The sequence below is a fragment of the Nycticebus coucang genome, chromosome 23 (genome assembly GCF_027406575.1).
Source record: "Nycticebus coucang isolate mNycCou1 chromosome 23, mNycCou1.pri, whole genome shotgun sequence".
NCBI classification, from domain to species: Eukaryota; Metazoa; Chordata; class Mammalia; order Primates; family Lorisidae; genus Nycticebus; species Nycticebus coucang.
Window position 1 is genome coordinate 13,723,601 of NC_069802.1, and position 21,469 is coordinate 13,745,069.

General features: G+C 39.8%; 1 protein-coding gene across 9 annotated transcripts in view; it reads right to left on the minus strand.

The window, feature by feature from the left end:
- The window catches only part of UBE2K (ubiquitin conjugating enzyme E2 K), a 68,766-nt gene that overhangs the window by 30,212 nt on the left and 17,085 nt on the right, over nt 1-21,469 (minus strand). For 4 of the 9 annotated variants that reach the window (XM_053578160.1, XM_053578157.1, XM_053578163.1 and 1 more), the window contains exon 2: nt 2,650-2,743. The exons of 2 other annotated variants lie outside the window; for them this stretch is intronic. In XM_053578160.1, coding sequence (XP_053434135.1) covers nt 2,650-2,743 — 94 coding nt within the window. Of the gene's footprint in view, nt 1-2,649; nt 2,744-8,970; nt 9,099-21,469 lie in introns of all 9 variants that reach the window. 3 more of the 9 variants (XM_053578158.1, XM_053578156.1, XM_053578155.1) reach the window with 1 other exon arrangement.

A 21,469-nucleotide genomic window follows, 5' to 3' on the forward strand; every position in this document is an offset into this window, starting at 1 on the left:
TTTTAGGCAAAAAGGCTCAAGAACTGAATTTTCCTTTGCTAATTGTTAAGGCAAAGGAAGTTTTAAAAATTAAGTAGTATGTGTAATATGGCGATTATTCCATGGGTCTCTCTTTTGTTGAGAAAGTCTCACTTCGTCACCGTTGGCAGAGTGCCATGGTGTCACAGCTCACAGCAACCGCAAACTCCTGGGCTCAACTGATCCTCCTGCCTCAGCTTCCCAAGTAGCTGGTACTACAGGTGTCCTCCATGCCCAGCATTTTTTGCTTAGGCTGCTCTTGAACTCCAGAACTCAAGCAATGCAACTCAGTCCTAGCCTCCCAGAGTGCTAGGATTACCAGCACGAGCCACCTCACCCAGCCCCAAGGGTATCTACTTCTCAACTGGATTACTTTTAACATTACATAAAATGAACTATTTATACTATCATTAAATACTGAGGCAGTCAACAGTCCATATGTAAACTTTTGCCTTAGTTTTTAAGTTCAGATTTTAAAAACTCAAAAATTAGCTAGCTTCCTGCAATAAATGTTATCAAATTAATTACCTATGTTCTTATTTCAAGAAGCATCTAAGTTTATGTCCTTGAATGGTGCTTTTTATAAATAAAATGGATACTTATCTTTAATAGTTTCATGATAAAAATAAAATTTAAGTTAATCTACCTCAAATATATATTAAAAAATCTAATCTTATCAAAATATTACCTTGTTTGGTAGAGTAGCAGCAATAAACAAATGATCAAACTTATCTCTAACCAACAAGAATATGGCACATGTATATCTTAATTATTCTACAAATAAGCATACATTTCCAGTTTTCAAAAATTTATCCACTAAGAGTTGCCAAGAAGGTAACAAATTTTCTACTTATCTACTTAGCTATTTAGCTCAGGAAGTGCTTTATTATAAAACTCAACTTGCTGGCAGAGCTCTATAAAAGCATTAGCATTATTCTATGCTAACTGTCCTACTGTCATTTAAAAATGCATCAAAACAACCTTAAAAATAATTTGCAAATAATTTAATGTCTACCTTCAATAAAGTATTACATTATTACATAAAACATCTCTTAAAACAAGAACTTGATTTTTATATAACTAAAGGTCTCATCTACATTTAATGATTGTCAAAAGGACTAAATGAAAAAGCATCCATGAAAGCACCCAGACCAAGCCTAGCATATAGGAACACTCAATAAACATTACAAAAAATTAAATGATTATCTAGAAATGGCTCATATAAACTATACAAAAAAAACAGAATTTTATCATTTAAGAAATGGTGCAATGTGCTATAGATATTCTAGAGTATTTAAAAATTGAGTGAAAACAAAAATATTCAAGACTATTAGATTTTTCTAAAATTTGCGGGTTAATTGTTGATTACAATTATAAAACCATTCAAAGTAGTTAGGACCACAACCTCCAATATTCAGTCAATCTCTATTTACAGAAAGTAATCGAAAGCATAAAAGGCTTTCAAATCTAAGGTCATTAAGTCAAATCCCAGCCGTGCCACCTAGAGATTTGACCTCAGACAAGTTACTTAAAACTTGTGAGATTAAGTTTATCTTATAAAACAGTGATTACTGTACTTACCTTGAAGATTTGTTGTAGGAATTAAATGAGAAAAATACATGTAAAACTCTTACAAGTGTTACATATTCTGCTACACACTTTCTATTAAACGAATACATGAATCTCTATTATAAGTTATGTTATGTAACACAAATTTATAATAATATTCATTAATGAAGATTTGCCTAATAAGAAAGTAAGACTCTATAAAGCTTCTTTCTGTATCTTACCACCTAATCTGTGGTCTAAAGTAGCTACAGACTTAATTTACGAACACTAAGTTAAACAAAGCTGCCTCCTTTCTATGTCTTCGAATGACCATTAAAGGTTTCCTGAATGAAGGAAATTAATAGTCATACACAGCCTGTATGAAGACATATAAGTGAATGAAATGCTTAATGACAAACATGGCAGAGGAGCTTTTAAAAACAAAAACAGGGTGGCGCCTGTAGCTCAAGCGGCTAAGGTGCCAGCCACATACACCAGAGTTGGCAGGTTCAAATCCAGCTGGGCCTGCCAAACAATGACAACTACAACCAAAAAATAGCCGGGCGTTGTGGCGGGTGCCTGTAGTCCCAGCTACTTGGGAGGTTGCGAGAATTGCTTGAGCCCAGGAGTTGGAGGTTGCTGTGAGCTATGATGCCACAGCACTCTACCCAGGGCGATAGCTTGAGGCTCTGTCTAAAACAAAAACAAAAAAAAAAAAAAAAAAAAAAAATTTTATCAGTCAAATTTAAGGCAAGGTTTGTTACAGATACCATATGAAGGGTAACTAAAAGTCTATAGTCCTTACAAGTTTGAGACTTGAAATGCCAGATACTTTATTGTTAAAATCTAACTTATATAACCTGCAACTTGCCTCTGCTCAATTTATTTTGGGGGAAAGAATAAGCTAAATTCAGAAGAAAAATCAGTCTATATAACTATGTAAATTTATTTAAAATTTCTATGCCATCTAAGCCAAATGAAGTTACTTTCCACATAGTTTATAGATGGTTAAGATTATTCTGATTTAATATTTCAGCCAAGTTCCAATACGTACAATATTTTGATACAGAAAAAAGTACTTGCCTTCATATGGTGTGTCTGGAGGTCCTGCTATTTCTCCTCTTAATTCTGTAAAATTCTCATCTACAAGATCTACTTTAATTTGATTTTTGCTCGTCTTAAAAATAAACAGAAAATAAATGTTAGTTATGTCAGCAAGAAAAAAAAGCTTATTTTAATGTATTACCTATAAAAAATTTTGAAGCCCCCCTCTTTCATAAGCTTGATTATCTACTCTAGTAAAAATATTGGTCTGTGCTTTTCTAGGACTGATTTAGCTAGTTTTAAGAAAATTTAAAACTAAGAAATCTCAAGACCTCATTTTTTAAATGAAATAACATCACTTTGAATTATAATACAATGGTTTGTTGACTTTCTAGGAATATTAGAGAAAAATAGTAGACAATCTATTTTGTATTTGTCAACTCCATGTATATTAGGTCCAAAGTGATAAAATATACTCATCAGTAGATGAATGCTAAGATATCATACGCCTAGGACACATGGATTCTGCTTGTGTAAATGGAAAATCAGGGTCACTAAAAGCCACAAGCGCTCAACTAATCATACAACTCTGTAAGTTAAGTGATCGAAATATGATACCATCCACCAGACAGTGAATTGAGGTATCCAATTCTTTCCATAGAAATTCCCGAAGACTAAATGCCTCACTACAATTTTCTTATGACTTTTCCAATCTGTTTTTCTGCTTAGTTTACTTCACTGACAACCATCTACTTTCCAAAACAGAGTTCTACTCTACGTTTATATACATCTATGTATTTTGTACTTTATACTTCTCAACAATACTTTCCTATCTTTAACATTACTTGAGTCTCCATCTTGTGACAACCCATTCTCAGAGTCATAGTAACCTTAAATGATTCCGAAAACCGTCCAGTAGGATTTACATTAATGTTCTACAAGTTCCTGACTACAAAGGGGCTCTCCACTCACATTTCCAGACCTATACTATAAATATAATAAATCTCTCAATTTGTTTAAACCTAAATCCCTGAAATACAAGTTAAACAATAAATAATAAAGTTATTTCTTTTGGTAAGATTCTATATTTTTACGTAATTGACAGATCAATTAGGAAGAAAGCCTCACTCAAGATTTCAAGAGTAAAATTTTTTGCTTTTGGCCCATCTTCTTAAAATTGATTACTAGATGGAACAGGGTAAGAATTATTGTTTTAGGGCTTTTGGCTTCTTCCCTCCACCCCCAATAAAAGACACCATCTTTTTACTCTTTTTCTATATTAAATATTTTTTGCACAGAATGTTCAGTATAGAGACAAAATGTAACTTAAAACTCACATTTTTAAAATTTCACATGACTCTTAATCTTATCTTTTAATAAGAATATAGGATTAAAAACTTATGTTCACAGATTAAAAAAACATTCTAATTAATATTGGTTTATTTCATAATTTCTTATGTTTGAATTTCGTATCTTTCTAAAAATATTTTTATTCAACAATGAAATTTAATTATAAATATGCATAATGAGAAACGTCTTCCTATGCGCCCTAAAAAAATCATTAACAATCTTGGTATTTGTGGTAGAGGAGAAAACATACATTTTAGTAACAGTAAAAATATTTTGCCCAGTATACACGTGAATGAATATGTTAAAAAGAAAACTGGAGGCATCCAACGTTCACTGACCAATTAAAGAAACCCTAAGTACAACTAGACTTCCATTCCTCCTACAAAAACTTCTAAATAAAATAAAAGTAATCCGATCTTACAAATCATCAATCCTTTCAAAGAACTACATAGCTTCTCACAGTTACCCCCTCTAAAAAGAAGTATGTAAATAACCCTGAAATGTTAGGATACTAAGGACCTTATTAAAAATGTGAGGGGGAGATAAAGATCAAAAAAGCTGCCTTTTTGAGACTGCCCCAAGTCCCTGGTTAGCAAAATACGAAATACTAATTTTCATACCTTCTTATTTCTGTTCACATCACCCCCAAAATATACTTCAGAGAAAAATGAATTCTTTTCTCAGTCTACAGAAAAAACACTCTTTTAAGTGTATGACACATTTACTAAACCAGCTCAAGAAAATACCATCATCATGATGAATCCCATTAAAAAGGAACATTCTACATAGTCAAAATTTAATCTGCAGATAACGAAAGATAAAAAGAAAATGAGAGCGCCGCCTGTGGCTCAGTGAGCAGGGTGCCAGCCCCATATATGGAGGTAGCAGGTTCAAATCTGGTCCCAGGCAAAAAAAGAAAGAAAGAAAATGACGGCAGCGCCTGTGGCTCAGTGGGTAGGGCACTGGCCCCATATACCGAGAGTGGTGGGTTCAAACCCGGCCCTGGCCAAACTGCAACAAAAAATAGCTAGGCGTTGTGGCGGGCGCCTGTGGTTCTAGCTACTCAGGAGGCTGAGGCAAGAGAATCGCCTAAGCCCAGTAGTTGGAGGTTGCTGAGAGCTCTGTGACGCCACAGCACTCTATTGAGGACGATAAAGTAAAGACTCTGTCTCTACAAAAAAAAAAAAAAAAAAGAAAAGAAAAGAAAGAAAGGAAAAGAAAATGAAAAGTTAAAGATTTTTCACAGTTCTATTTTTTCATGAAGCAATTATCCTCTATACCACCGCACAGTTTGATTCAAACAGCCAGTTATTTCACAATCCAAAATTGCAATCCTACTGTTTCCAGGGGCAATGCCTGTGGCTCAGCGGGTAGGGCACCGGCCCCATATACCGAGGATGGCAGGTTCGAACTCAGCCTTGGCCAGCTAAAACAGCAGTGACAACTGCAACAAAAAATAGCTGTGCATTGTGGTCGGTGCCTATAGTCCCAGCTACTCAGGAGGCTGAAGTAAGAGAATCACCTAAGCCCAAGAGTTGGAGGTAGCTGTGAGCTGTGACGTCAAGCACTCTACCGAGGGCAACAAAGTAAGACTCTGTCTCAAAAAAAAAAATAAATAAATAAATAAAAGAAAAAAAAATTCCAACACCAGGGCTGGGCGAGGTGGCTCACGCTTGTACTCCTAGCACTCCAGGAAGCTGAGACTATAGATTGCCTGAGGGTGAGACCCCCATCTCTAAAAATAAGCTGGTGGTGTGACGGGCACCTGTAGTCCCAGCTACTTGGGAGGCTGAGGCAAGACAATCACTTGAGCCTAAGAGTTTGAGGTTGCTGTGAGCTGTGACACCACCACAGTCTATGAAGGGTGACAAAAAGTGAGACTGTTTCAAAATAAATAAATAAATAAAATCCCAACATCAGGAATAATAAGAAAGAAATGGAAAATAGTAAAAAAAATGACAATATTGGAAAAGGCAGAACTTTGGAGTAGACGCATTCTGAATCCTAGCTGTCAATTACTTGTGGTATTCAATCAGATACATCACTTAACATCTCTCAATTTTATTACTGTAAAATGAGATTTATTTGAGAATTAAAAAGTCTCCAGATAGACATGGCATAGTTCCTCTTTCCCTAACAACAATAACTTCAAAACCTTTGATTTCAAAGCTCTTTTTTATAAAATTAATTTCACAGTTCCGCTTCCAGTTTAAGAATGGATATGTAATTTCTAAAAATAAATACTAAAATAATGTGTTATTCACTTTAACGACCGCGACCACCAAGGGGGCTGAAGCTTCTGGGCAAAACTTTTTTTTTTTTTTTTTTGAGACAGAGTCTCATTATGTTGCCCTCAGTAGGATGCCACAGCATCACAGCTCACAGCAACCTCAAAATCTTGGGGTTAAGAGATTCTCTTGCCTCAGCCTCCCAAGTAGCTGGTTCGACAGGAGCCCACCACAACAACAGGCTGTATTTTTGTTGTTGTTGTTGTTGTAGTTGTCATTGTCGTTTAGCAGGCCCAGCCAAGTTCAAACCTGAAAGCCCTGGTGTATGTGGCTGTCGCCCCAACCACCAAGCTATAGGCGGCTGAGCCTCTGGGTGAAATCTTGAAGAAACTGTGTTATCACTGCACTGCTTTTGTGAGGACAGCCACAAAGCTGCTTTTCTATACTTTCTGCCCACCAACTCAGCAAAAAACACACAAGGGAGCTTCTCACAGTCTTCTTTTTCTAATACTCCCTGAGGGCTCAAAGGCATTGCTAAGGCAAAAAAAGATGATAATGAATAAAAGGAACTGCTCCCAGAAAACAATTTTTAAATAAACTATTTTATTAAGATATAGCTGGCACGGGGGTCTCATGCCTGTAATCTCAACACTGCGGGAGGCTGAGGCGGAAGAACTGCATGAGCTCAGGAGTTCAAGACTTGCCTGAGCAAGAGTGAGACCCCACTCATAAAAAAAATGAAAAACCCATGGCTCAGCGCCTGTAGCTCAGCGGCTAGGGCGACAGCCACATACACCAGAGCTGGTGGGTTTGAATCCAGCCCGGGCCTGCCATAACAACAATGACAACTACAACCAAAAAATAGCCGGGTGTTGTGGCAGGTGCCTATAGTCTCAGCTACTTGGGAGGCTGAGCCAAGAGAATCGCTTAAGCCCAAGAGTTTAAGGGTACTATGAGCTGTGATGCCATAGCACTCTGCCGAGGGCAACAAAGTAAGACTCTGTCTCTCCCCCCCGCCAAAAAAAAAAAGTGGGGGCGGGGGGAACAGCTGTGCGAGCACCTGTAATCCCAGCGGCTTCAGGAGGCCGAGTCTGAGGTTGCAGTGAGCTATGACACCATTGCACTCTGCTCGGGGCACAGGGTGGGACCCTGGCTCAAAAAAAAAAAGATAGCATACATAAACCATGTAAAATAGCATACAATATTGAAGGTAATATGGATGAGGTTAAAAATGAACATTTTTATCAACCAGCAACAAGGCAGAATTTAAAGCAGTACTAATAGATTTGCAAGGCTATGGCTCTCAGTGAAATGATACAGTCATCACAATCATCATAAAAATTCTTTCAAATAATTACTGGGGTTCATAATAAGCCAGAAAGTGATGTCAGTTTTAGTGAACAAAAACCAAGTCCTTGCCCACTTGGAGCTTACATTCTAAGGGGGAATACTAAAAATTGAAAGATCTTGTCATATAAGCCCTACGTGCAAAGTACATTATTGCTTAACTTATTTAAAACTTACTAGGTATATGGGGCAGCACCTGTGACTCAAAGGAGTAGGGTGCCAGCCCCATATGCTGGAGATGGCGGGTTCAAACCCAGCCCCGGCCAAAAACAAACTAAAAAAAAACTTACTAGGTATAGGCCAGGTGCACTAACTCACGCCTGTAATCCTAGCACTCTGGGAAGGCGAGGCAGGTGGATTCCTTAAGCTCAGGAGTTTGAGACCAGCTTGAGCAAAGCAAGACCCCTTCTCTACTAAAAAACAGAAAAAATAGCTGGGTATTGTGGCGGGCACCTATAGTCTCAGCTACTTGGGAGGCTGGGGCAAGAGGAATGTTCAAACCCAAGAGTTTGAGGCTGCTATGAGCTATATGCCACAGCACTTTACCCACGGAGACACAGTGAGACTGTCTCAAAAACAAAACAAAACAAAACTTACTAACTATATGACCTTGAGCAAGTTAACTAACCACTCTATATCTCAGTTTCATCCTCTGTCAACTGAGGAGTGTTTGTTTGTTTGACAGAGTCTTACTCTGTCGCCCAGACTAGAATGCCCTGGCTTCAGCCTAGCTCACAGCAACCTCAAACTTCTGGGCTCAAGTGATCCTCCTGCTTCAGCCTCCCAAGTTGCTGGGACTACAAGCATGAACCAGCACCACTCATGGCCAATTTTCTTTTCTATTTTTAGTAGAGACAGGGTGTCACTCTTTCTTATCTCGAACTCTTGCTGTCTCTATGCTGGTCTCGAACTCTTGAACTCAAGGGATCTACCTGCTTCGGCCTCCCGGAGTGCTAGTATTAAAAGAGTGAGCCACTGCACCCAACCTCATTATCATCAAAATATATAACTCTCCACAATCTTCCAGAAAACAGAAGCAGAAAATACTTCCCTAACTCATTCTATGAAGCCATCATTACCCTAATACCAAAAGCAAAGATATCAGTAAAGGAAAACTGACAACCAATATATCTCATGAACTTCAGATGCAAAAGCCCTCAACAAAATATTAGCAAATCAAATCCAACAATATATAAAAAGAAATATATGCCACAACCAAGTGGGATTTATTCCACATACACAAGTGTGGTTCAACAGTCAAAATCAACTATTATATAGCATCACTAAAATAAATGAGCACTAACTAAACATTCAGAAGCATTAATATGTAAAGGAAAAACAGGACAAAGATATTTATACTATGATTATGACATAAAATATTTTTAGAATGATAAAAATCAGAAAGGAAATGGAGGTGGGGCCCAGTGGTTCACACCTGTAAGCCTAGCACTCTGGGAGGCTGAGGTGGATGAATTGCTTGAGCTCCCGGATTCGAGACCAGCCTGAGGCAGAGTGAGACCCCATCTCGGTAAACCCATGTACTGGATACCATTCTTCACCAGACTGCGAGCATTGCAGACCAAGTCAAATGAGAAGGGGGTTGCAGGCAAAAAACTTGTAGCAGTGAATAAAAGGAAAAAGCCTGTTGGTGTTAAGAAGCAAAAAGGCCTCTGGTGGGGAAAGAAGGCTACCTCTACCAAGAAACCAGCAGCTGAAAAGAAGCCAGCAGAGAAGAAGCCTGCTGCCTAAATTCTTAAATTTGTTTATTCCATAAAGGTCAAACCATTAAATAAAGACCTGATTAAAGAGGAGGAAAAAGGAAGTCAATTCCAACCAGAGCCACTATCTACATGGAATTTACATGTTCTCCCCACGTTTTGTGGGTTTTCTTCAAGTACTCAGGTTTTTCTCTACATTCCAAAGATGTGCACGTTAGGTTAAATGGCATGTCTAAATTATCCCAGCATTAGTGAGTGAGTGTGTGTGTATGTGGGGTGGTGGTGGTGTGAGTGTGCCCTGTGATAGAATGGCATCCTGTACAGGGTAAATTCTTGTCTTGGACCCTTTACTGCTAGGACAGGCTCTAGGCATCTGCAACCCTGAACTGCAACAAGAGGGTTGGAAAATGAATGAATACAAGTTACTGTTAAATAAAAATTCATTATGTGATAATCATACAGAAACATAACAATAAACGATGTGGTATGAAAATGGTCAGCAAACCTTCCATATTTGTTTCTGTTTTTGAACTGTGTGGTAGTAAAATTGTCAAAATTTTTACTTTGCAAACATTTATTCCTTGACCCACCCACTACCATGACCACTGTCATTGACTTAATGGTGAGAATATGATGAAATGGCCTGCCTCAAACACTGCCAATGCTAACATAATAATGTACACAAGCTTCCTAGAAAGTCTTTTGGCCATAAGAGTATTAGAAGTTTAGATACTATGACCTAGTAATTTTTCTTAGGAATCTATTTTAGGGAAATATACTCATATTAAAAATTATTATATAAGCTAGGCATAGCTGAACACACCTATAATCTCAGCTACTTGGCAGGCTGAGGTGAGAGGATCTCTTGAGCCCATGAGTTCAAGATCAGCCTGGACAACAAAGCAAGACCCTGCTCTTAAAAAAAATTATGTAAAGACATTCCACTCAGAATTATACAGTACAGTGGGACAATAATGAAACAAGTTATAAATATTCAACAACAAATAAGTCAGGTAATACAGCTATTAAAATAGAACATTTGATGCCACAAAGAAAACACAAGCTTAAGCTATGTTAAAAGAACAAAAGGATACAAAATAGTATACATGTAGGATCCTGATTTTGTAAAAAGAAAAAAGTATACTGATACCACTATTTGGTTGGTGAGAGATTATAGTTTACATTAGTCTTTTTGTACATTTCTTCTAGATTTTCATAAAAGAGGAAGAAGATAAGGACTGGCTATATTCCTGATAAATATTAATAAACTCTAAACTCTTTTCTTCATGGTCATCACCAAATTCTCCAAAATCAATTTCAAGCTTCTCATGTTCCCAACCTCCTTGGATAAATTTCACTTCCTTTAGTACTCAAAACCCAGCAGTTAGCTATCTTTATCGAAATATGACTACTCTTTCTATCAATCACTTCCAATGTTGGCTTTCTCTCTTCCCTTCTTAGATTCCATGGGCATTTATTATTATCACCCTATTGCAAAATATTCCTGACACTCTTGATGGTACCTTGATGGTTCTTCCTTCATGGTATTCATGTGGCAATAGCCAAGGCTAGTTAAACTTACTTCCCATTAATTAAAAAAAAAAATCATCTTTTCTGTGCCTACCCCCATCCAACATTGTTGGAGAAAAACACAATCATTAATTGGTTTCATGTTAAAGAGAGACCACAAATCCCAAATGGAAACTTAACATTGCCCTAAGTGACTCTACCCCTATTAAAGATTAATCCCACCACTTAGGCTGTGATTACCATTTAAGGACTCCGCACTGTCTCTAGTAATCTAACAACAACAACAAAAAAAGATTTTCCAATTCTAGCATAATCAATTTATTCTGTCCATCAACACATAAACATACTCTAACATCACCCAAAATTTTCTGAAAGGATCCCTTTAATCATCTGCTCCAGTTATGGCCTCTCTTCTCTGCTCTTCTGCCAAAGCAAAACTCCTTAATACAACAGAATGAACCATAGACGCCACTTTCTCATCTCATAATTCTTCCTGCAATCCACTCCCATCAGACTTCCATTTTCACCATTCCAATAAGAATACTCCTGTCAAGGTCACCAAGAATTATCACATTACAGATTCAATGGTCATTTTTCCCATTCAGCAGCAGGACAAAGTTGACCATTTCCTTCTTAAAGTCTTCTCTTGGCTTCAAACAGCATACACTTCTGGTTTTCTAAGGCATCATTAGTAACTCACTCTCCTTATCCTCTGTCAATTTGCCTGGGACCAGAATAAAAACCATGACTTTGTCCTAGAACTCCTTCCTCTCTGGCCAAATTCTCCTAGTCACCCAGTCTGGCCTTTAGGCATGGCTCTCTAAAAATATGATGCCCAAATCTTCTCCAGATCTGACCTCCCAGGCTCATATATTCAATCACTTACTTATTTCCCCACCTTAAAATCTAACAAAGACCCATATTAGTTGCTAAAGACAAACACCTAAGTGTTTTGTAACTGATCAGCAAGCTCTGGTTAACTCCACTTTAAAAGACATCCCAAATACTTTTACTTCACTTCAGCTCCCTATTCAACTCTAGCCCAAGCTACAATCATCTCTTGCTGAGGCTACCTGAAGAGCTTTCCTAAATGATCTTCCCGAGTTCATTTTTGCCCCTCTACTCCCTAACACAGCAAGTTGCCTACCAATTTCCTTTCTCCTTCCTTACTAGAGAAGTCCTAATTATAGCTGAGCACAATGGGGAGCAATATGCTCAGATAAAAAACATATCCTAGCCTTCTTTAAACCAAGAGAAGGCTACTATACGGTCCTGGTTAAAAATAAAAAAATAAAAAACACAAAAGTCCCAGAAGGGCTTCTGAGAACGCCCTTTAAAAGGGATAAACTAAGCTGGCATATACCTTATGCCTTTGCCTGGACTTCTGGCAGCCATTTTGAGAGTCTGAGGACAAGGGTAACATCCCTAAAAACAGTAAACTGAAAGTCAGAAGTAGTCTATTAACACTGTGAAGTCCCCTACCTAGCTACCCTGAAATACTTTTCCTATTTGTTTAAATCACTACTTCGTTTCTTTTGTTACATCCAGCCAAACTCAACCCCCAATTCCTTTATCCTTTTCTCTCACATCTTTAGTATAAATTCATTCTCCACACAGCAATCAAAATGGTCTCTTAAAAACATAAATCTTGGGGCTCGGGACCCGTGGCTCAAGCGACTAAGGCACTAGCCACATACACCTGAGCTGGCGGGTTCGAATCCAGCCTGGGCCTGCCAAACAACGACAGCTGTAACCAAAAAAAAAAAGTAGCCGGGCGTTGTGGTGGGCGCCTGTAGTCCCAGCTACTTGGGAGGCGGAGGAGAATCGCTTAAGCCCAAGAGTTGGAGGTTGCTGTGAGCTGTGATGCCACAGCACTCTACCCAGGGCGACAGCTTGAGGCTCTGTCTCAAAAAAAAACCCAAAAAACAAAAAACCATAAACCTTGGGCCCGGCGTGGTGCCTCACACCTGTAATCCTAGCAATTGGGAGGCCAAGGAAGGTGTATTGCCTGAGCTCACAATTTGAGACCAGCCTGAGCCAGAACAAGACCTTGTCTCTAAAAATAGTGGGGCACTGTGGCAGGCACCTGTAATCCCAGCCACTCAAGTAGCTGAAGCAACAGAATCTCCTGAGCCCAAGAGTTTGAGGTTGCTGTGAGCTAACACACCACAGCACTCTACAGAGGATGACAGTGAGACTCTATCCCCACCCCCAAAAAAAAGATCAGGCAAGAGGACTGCGTGAGCTATGATGCCACAGCATTTTACCAAGGGCAATAGCTTAAGAGTCTGCCTCAAAAAACAAACAAACCCATAACTCTTGTCCTTTCCTTTAAAGCCTCCAATTGTTTTCAGGGTCACTTAAAATCCAAACTCCCTACCCTGAGCTTAGAAAGTTTTAAGTGATCTAACTCTCTTCTACACCTTAACTTTCTTTTTTTTTTTTTTTTAACTGAGTCTCAACCTGTCACCCTGGGTAGAGTGTCATAGCTCACAGCAACGTCAAACTCTTGAGCTTAAGCGATTCTCTTCCCTCAGCCTCCCAAGTAGCTGGGATTACAGGCACCTACCACAACATCTGGCTAGTTTTTAGTAGAGACTAGGTCTTGCTCTTGCTCTTGCTCAGGCTAGTCTCAAACTCCTGAGCTCAAGCAATCCACCTTCATCGCCCTCCCAGAGTGCTAGGATTATAGATGTGAGCCACTATACCCAGCATATTATCTTCATCTTTCACCATTCTCTTCTTTTATCCACAATACATTTTAGTTGCTTACATATGGGAAACTCATTCCTACTTTAGAATCTTTACATTAATCTTTTCCTCTGATTTGGAATGTTCTTCCCCTACAGACATGGCTTCTCAGATCTCAGTCTAAAACCCTAGGAAGAGATCTTTTCTGTCCACCTAAGGAAAAGTAATCAATCGATTTTATCTATATATTATTGTATGGCTCAGCGTCGGTAGCTCAAGCGGCTAGGGCGCCAGCCACAAACATGGGAGCTGACGGGTTCGAATCCCACCAAGCAACGATGACAACTACAAGCAAAAAACTGCCGGGCACTGTCGCAGGCGCCTGTAGTCCCAGCTACTTGGGAGACTGAGGCAAGAGAATCGCTTAAGCCCAAGAGTTTGAGGTTGCTGTGAGTTTTGACACCACAGGACTCTACTCAGGGAGACAGCTTGAGAGACTCTCTCAAAATAATAATAATCATAGTATTTTTTTATTTCTCTGCATTGCATTTATCATTTTTCTGTTTCTCCTTCCTGCTTGCTGTTATATTCCCAGCACATATCATGGTGTCCAACATAAAGTGAGTCTTTAAGTATTCATTACATAATAAAGATCCCTTAGCATTGATGATACAAAGATGGATAAGCCATGATACCTATCCTTGAGAGGCTCAAAGTCTAGTAAGGGAAGACAGCTTTAAACAATTAAAAAAAAACTAAAAATGAAAGAGTTGGTGTTAAAGTCACATGAGAATAATATTCAAAGTTCTTTAACACCATAAAACAAATAAACAAAAAAAAAAAACCCTTCTAACATGTCGTATATGGGCCAGATACAGTGCTCATGCCTACAACCTCAGCACTTTGGTAAGCTAAGGCAGGAAGATCACTAGTGCCTCAGAGTTCAAGTATGCAGTGAGCTATGACCATGCCATTATTCCAGCCTGAGAATAATGCCTGAACAACACTGCAGGACACTGTCTCTAATAAAAATAAAAATAGGGTGGCGCCTGTGGCTCAGTGAGTAGGGCGCTGGCCCCATATACCGAGGGTGGTGGATTCAAAACCAGCCCTGGCCAAACTGCAACAAAAAAATAGCCTGGTGTTATGGCAGGCGCCTGTAGTCCCAGCTGCTCAGGAGGCTGAGGCAAGAGAATCCCATAAGCCCAGAAGTTGAAGATTGGTATGAGCCGTGTGATGTCATGGCACTCTACCCGAGGGTGATACAGTGAGACTCTGTCTCTACAAAAAGAAAGAAAGAAAAATAAATAAATAAATAAATAAATATGTGCATATAGATAATAAATAGAAAAAACAATGGAAGGAAATACCAAAATTAAAACATATTTCTCCGTATGTCTGAAATATTTCATAGACAAAAAAAAAATTTTTTTTTTTTTTGAGACAGAGCCTCACTTTGCTCTCTTCAGTAGAGTTCTGTGGCATCAAAGCTCACAGCAACCTCAAATTCTTTTTTTTTTTTTTTTTTTGTGGTTTTTGGCCGGGGCTGGGTTTGAACCCGCCACCTCTGGCATATGGGACCAGCGCCCTACTCCTTGAGCCACAGGCGCCGCCCCAGCAACCTCAAATTCTTGGGTTCAAGTGATACTCTTGTCTGAGCTCATGGGTTCAAGACCAGCCTGAACAAAAGCAAGACCCCATCTCCAAAAATAGCCGGGCACTACGGTGGGCACCTGTAGTCCCAGCTACTTGGGAGGCTGAGGCAAGAGAAACTCTTGAGCCCAAGAGTTTGAGGTTGCTGCGAGCTATGATGCCACAGCACTCAACCAGTGACAAAGTGAGACTCTGTCTCAAAAAGATAAATAAATAAAATAAAGATGGGGTCTTGCACTGGTCAGGCTGATTTCGATGAACTCCTGAGCTCAGGCAATCCACCTGCCTTGGCCTCCCAGAGTGCTAGGATTACAGGCAAGAGCTACCGCACCCAGCTCCCCAAGATTTTTTTAATTAATTAATTTTTTTTTTTTTTTTTGAGACAAAGTCTCATTTTGTTGCCTCAGTAGAGTGCTATGGCATCATAGCTCACAGCAACCTCAAACTCTTGGGCTCAAGAGATTCTCTTGCCTCAGCCTCCCAAGTAGCTGGGACTACAGGGCACCCACCACAAACCCTGGCTATTTTTAGAGTCAGGGTGGTGCTCTCAAGCTGGTCTTGAACCTGTGAGTTCAGGCAATTCATCCACGGTGGAAGCACAGTGCTAGGATTATAGGTGTGAGCCACTGTTCCTGGCCCCCATCAACATTTTTTTTGAAGAATTCTCTCTTGCTTGGTGCCAGTAGTTCAGTGGCTAGGGCGCCAGCCACATGCATGGGGCTGGAGGGTTCAAACCTGGCCCAGGCCTGCCAAATAAGGACAACTACAACAACAAAAAAAAAAAATAGCTGGGTGTTGTGGCAGGCACCTGTAGTCCCAGCTACGTGGGAGGGTGAGGCAAGTGAATCCCTTAAGCCCAAGAGTTTGAGGTTGCTGTGAGCTGTGACACCATAGCACTCTACTGAGGGCAACATAGTGAAACTGTCTCAAAAAAAAAAAAAAGAAAGAATTCTCTGTTATAGATTTTACTATAATATGGTTCCTAATATTTTCCAAAATTCTAAAGTAAACATTTGTTACTTTTATTTTCAGAGAAACTATTTATTTAAAAGGGAAGAGCAATGAAATGGTTTTCTATTTTCCTTAAATAATGATTATTAGCTACCTGTATACCTCACATAAGTACTGATCATCCTAATGTATGATGTTAATTCCAACTTACCCTCCAAAAATCAATTTAAGGGCTATTCCAAGGAACACTTCCCCTGAGGTTAGACTTCCCCAACCCAACCCACTGCTCCCCATCCTTAAACTCAACAAACACATTTATAATTAGCTGTTCAGTGTCTCACTGACTTCCTGAGCCATAATTTATCCCATCACAAAAAGGGTATCTATTTTATTAACACGTAAGGTGGCATTCAGTAAATACCTGGTGTATAAATAAAAAAGGAAACCATATATACTAATTAGGTATCTCTTGAGATCTTCAAAAGAGAAAACTACAAAATAAAGCAGAAAGGATTCCCTTTCCACCATCTTGCTTCCCAGTCTTCATTTCAATTCAGGACTCAGCTATAATATCAACGTTTACATGGAACAGAGAACCACCTGGGAACAATCTTTATCAACAAATTCAATTCCTCCTAGTCCCCGTAGCAGGATAAAACTTTTTTTGTGATTGAAGTTGAGCTCCCTAGAGCTTAAGAAAAACCTTAAATGTCTCCTGCTTAGGCAATGTGCTTAGCAATGGGAAATGTTAAGATGTGCCCTCAATGATTCACACAGCAACTATCAGCAGATACAAAAACCTAACAAAGTAAACACCCAAAATTTCATCCATATACCCAAGGATACTCTGCACATACCACTCACCTGTAGGCCTAATTACTTAGAAGGCTGAAGAGCAAGGTTACGATGAGCTAGGACCACCCACTGCACTTCAGCCTGGGCCACATAACAAGGGTCTGTCATGCGCAAAAAAAAAAAAAAAAAAAAAAGGCTGGGCGCAGTAGCTCACGACTGTAATCCTAGAACTCTGGGAGTCCAAAGCCGGAGAAATGCTTGAGTTCAGAAATTCCAGACCAGCCTGAACAAGAGCAAGAGCAAGATCCCATCTCTAAAAACAACAGCCAGGCATTGTGGTGGGTGCCTATAGTTCCAGCTACTTGGGAGGCCGAGACAAAAGGATCACTTGAGCTCAAGAGTTTAAGGTTGCAGTGAGCTATGACACGACAGCACTCCACCAAGGGCGACAAAGTGAGACTCTCAAAAAAAAAAAAAAAAGGAGGGCGGCGCCTGTGGCTCAGTTGGTAGGGCGCGGACCCCATAAACCGAGGGTGGCGGGTTCAAACCTGGCCCCGGCTGAACTGCAACCAAAAAATAGCTGGGTGTTGTGGCGGGCGCCTGTAGTCCCAGCTACTCGGGAGGCTGAGGCAACAGAATCACTTAAGCCCAGGAGTTGGAGGTTGCTGTGAGCTGTGTGATGCCACGGCACTCTACCGAGGGCCATAAAATGAGACTCTGTCTCTACAAAAAAAAAAAAGGAAGAAAGGTTTATAAGGGGTGACATTTAAGGATAATTAATACTAATTAAGTTTCAAAAAGGAAAGAAAAGCCAAATGCAGTTGTCACACCTATAATCCCACCACTTTGGGAGACCAAGGCAGGAAGATCACTTGAGACCAGTCTCTTAAAAAAATAGAAAAATTAGCCTGGCATGGAGGCACACACCTGCAGTCTCAGCTACTTGGGAGGCTGAGGCAAGAGGACCAACCACCTGAGCCCAAGAGTTGGAAGGTCGCAGTGAGCTATGATGATGCCACCATACTCTAGCCAGGGCAACACAGGAAGACCCTGTCCCAAGAAAAAAAAAGAAAGACAAAGAAAAGAGTAAGGGCTTAGTCCAGACAGAACTAAACAGCAAACAATTTTATACTGCTAAAAGTTTGAGGGAAAGTGAGAATATGAGGTATACATAGGTATACAAGTGTACAGATTAGGAAAGGTAAGTGATAACAACAGTACAATACACAACAGGCAATAGAGAACCTAAAAGAAACGACAACATAAGATCATATTGTAAAAATTAAATCTAGTGGGTGGCGCCTATGGCTCAGTTACTAGAGTGCCAGCCCCATATACCAAGAGTGGCGGGTTCAAACCCAGTCCCAGTCAACTGCAACAAAAAATAGCCGGGCGTTGTGGCAGATGCCTGTAGGCTGAGGCAAGAGAATCACCTAAGCCCAAGAGCTGGAGATTGCTGTGAGCTGTGTGACGCCACAGCACTCTACCGTGGGTGACGAAGTGAAACTCTTGTCTCTAAAAAATAAATAAATTAAAATTAAAATTAAATCTAGTGGCATGGTACCACAAGGGTTTAACAGAGAGGCTGGGAGAGACTGAAGGCAGAAAAATAAGTGTAACAAATGATTTTAATACAAATAGTCTGAGGTATAAAAATCAGACTTAAACAAAAAGATTTTAGGGGCTGGGCACAGTGGCCCATGCCTGAAATCCTAGCACTTGGGAGGCCAAAGCGGGTAGACTGCCTGAGCTCATGGTTCAAGACCAGCCTGAGCCAGAGTGAGACCCTGTTTCTACAAATAGCTGGACATTGTGGTAGGCGCCTGTAACCCCAGCTACTTGGGAGGCAAAGGCAAGAGAATCACTGGAGCCCAAGAGTTTGAGGTTACTGTGAGCTATGAGAACATGGCACTCTACTGAGGGTAAGAGAGAGACTCTGTCTAAAAAATAAAATAAAATAAAAGATTTTAGAGATAAAATGACAATGGAGGGTGGAATCACTGATAACGTTTTATAAAGGGTAGTAACAGAGTTCAAAGAAAAATCAGAACAGTATCAGAGCAACCAAAATAGGATAGTTTAAGATGGAAATGGAAATGTTAAAGAAAGATGTACAACATGGATGATTGCTGAGAAGTTATTCTGTATGTGACAACTGGGAAGATACTAGTAATGTCTGAGTGAATAGTTTCAATGACAAGGTAGAGAGAGAGGCCTGAGAACAGAAGTTAAAAGAATCAATTCATTTTTTTTGTTTGTTTTTTTAGCTGTCCGGGGCCAGGTTCAAACCCAACAGCCCTGGTACATGTGGTGGGCGCCCTACCCACTGAGCTACGAACACCGCCCAGAATCAATTCATTTTTAAGAACCAAAAAAACACATCATAAGGAAAGATATAATTTGATTACTTCAAAATTGAACTTCTATAAGACAAGACATAGGACAAACTTAAGTAAAACAAGGCAGTCATAAAAGGACAAATACTGTATGATAGAGTAGTAAAATTCATAAAGTAGAATGGTTTTTTACCAGGAGCTGGGTGACAGAGGGAGTAGAGAATTAGTGTTAATGGGTAGAGCATCAATTTTACAAGATGAAAGAGTTCTGGAGATGGATGGTGGCGATGGCTACACAACAATGTGAATGTACTTAATGCCAATCAACTGTACACTCTAAAATGGTTAAGATGGCAAATTTTATGTTATGTGTGTTCAACCACAATTTCAATAAAAAGAAGATAAAACAGTTAAGACAAGGCGGTGCCCATAGCTTAGTGGGTAGGGCACAGGCCACATACACAGAGGCTGGCAGGTTCGAACCCAGCCCAGGCCTGCTAAACAACCATGACAACTGCAAAAACAACAGCAACAAAAAATAGCCAGGTGTTGTGGCGGGCACCTGTAGAGCCAGCTACTCAGGAGACTGAGGCAAGAGAATTGCTTAAGGCCAAGATTAAGAGGTTGCTGTGAGCTGTGACAGCACAGCACTCTATTGAGGGCGACACAATGAGACTGTCTCAAAAAAAAAAAAGGCTCGGCGCCTGCAGCTCAAGCAGCTAAGGTACCAGTCACATACACCAGAGCTGGTGGGTTCAAATCTAGCCCGGGCCTGCCAAACAACAATGACTACTACAACAAAAAAAAAAAATAGCCAGGGAAGGGGTGGAGGGTAGGAAGGGGCAGCTCCTGTGGCTCAGGGAGTAGGGCACCAACCCCATATACCAAGGGTGGCTGGTTCTAACCCAGCACTGGCCAAACTGCAACAAAAAATAGTCAGGCGTTGTGGTGGGTACCTACAGTCCCAGCTACTTGGGAGGCTGAGGCAAGAATATCACCTAAACCTAAGAGCTGGAGATTGCTGTTAGCTGTGATGCCACAGCACTCTATCCAGGCTGATAGATTGAGGCTCTTTTTCAAAAAAAAAAAAAAAAGTTAAGACAAAATTAAAAATCAAAATACATAATGAAAGAATTATATGAATAAAAATCTCTACAAATAAGAAAAAAAAATACATACCAACCAATTTTTTACAAAATGGCGTAAAGAATGTAAACACTTAGGGCAGCACCTGTGGCTCAACGGAGTAGGGTGCCGGGCTCCATATGCTGGAGGTAGTGGGTTCAAACCCAGCCCAGGCCAAAAAAAAAAAAAAAAAAACTGCAAGAATGTAGATACTTAAACAAAATAACACAATAAATTCAAAATTATGCCAGTATCTCTACTGACAAGGGAAATAAAAATTAAAATAAGCTACCATTTCACATCCATGTAGAGGCAAATATCTAAGTCGTACAAAATCAATTCACCAGAATTCTTTTATATACTGTTAGTGGCAGTGTAAATTGATATGATCATGTGGAGAACAGTGCTAAGCAGTATCTAGTCATACAGAAACTGAAAATATACTCAGATCCTGCAATTCTACTTCCTAGAAAACCTCTTATACGGCCCCTAAAAACATTTAAAATTATGTTCAATACATATTTTTACAATAGCTAAAAGTCGGAATTAAATGCCATAAATAGTATAATAAAATTTTCAAACTGCAAAGTGGAATACAATGTAATTTAAAGAACTAGCACTACACATATTATCACACATAATTTTTTTTTTAAGACAGAGTTGTACTTTGTCACCCTCAGTAGAGTGCCATCTTAGCTCACAGCAACCTCAAACTCTTGGGCTCAAGGTATCCTCTTGCCTCAGCCTCCCTCCCAAGTAGCTGGGAACACAGGCACTGGCCACAACAACCGGTTATTTTTTTTTTTTAAGAGACAGGGTCTCACTGTTGCTCAGGCAGATTTTGGAACTAGTGAGCTCAAGCAAACTACCTGCCTCGGTCTCCCAGTCACACATAAATCTTTAAACATAATGCTAAGAGTCTACTCAGAATGCTGAGGCAGGAGGATTGCTAAACTGCTGTAAGCTAGACTTGAGGCCCAGACATTCTAGCCCAGGCAACAGATCAAGACTCTGTTTCAAACAAAACAAATAACTAAAATAAAATAAAAAAAATAAGGGTGGTGCCTGTGGCTCAAAGGAGTAGGGTGCCGGCCCCATATACCAGAGGTGGTGGGTTCAAACCCAGCCCCGGCCG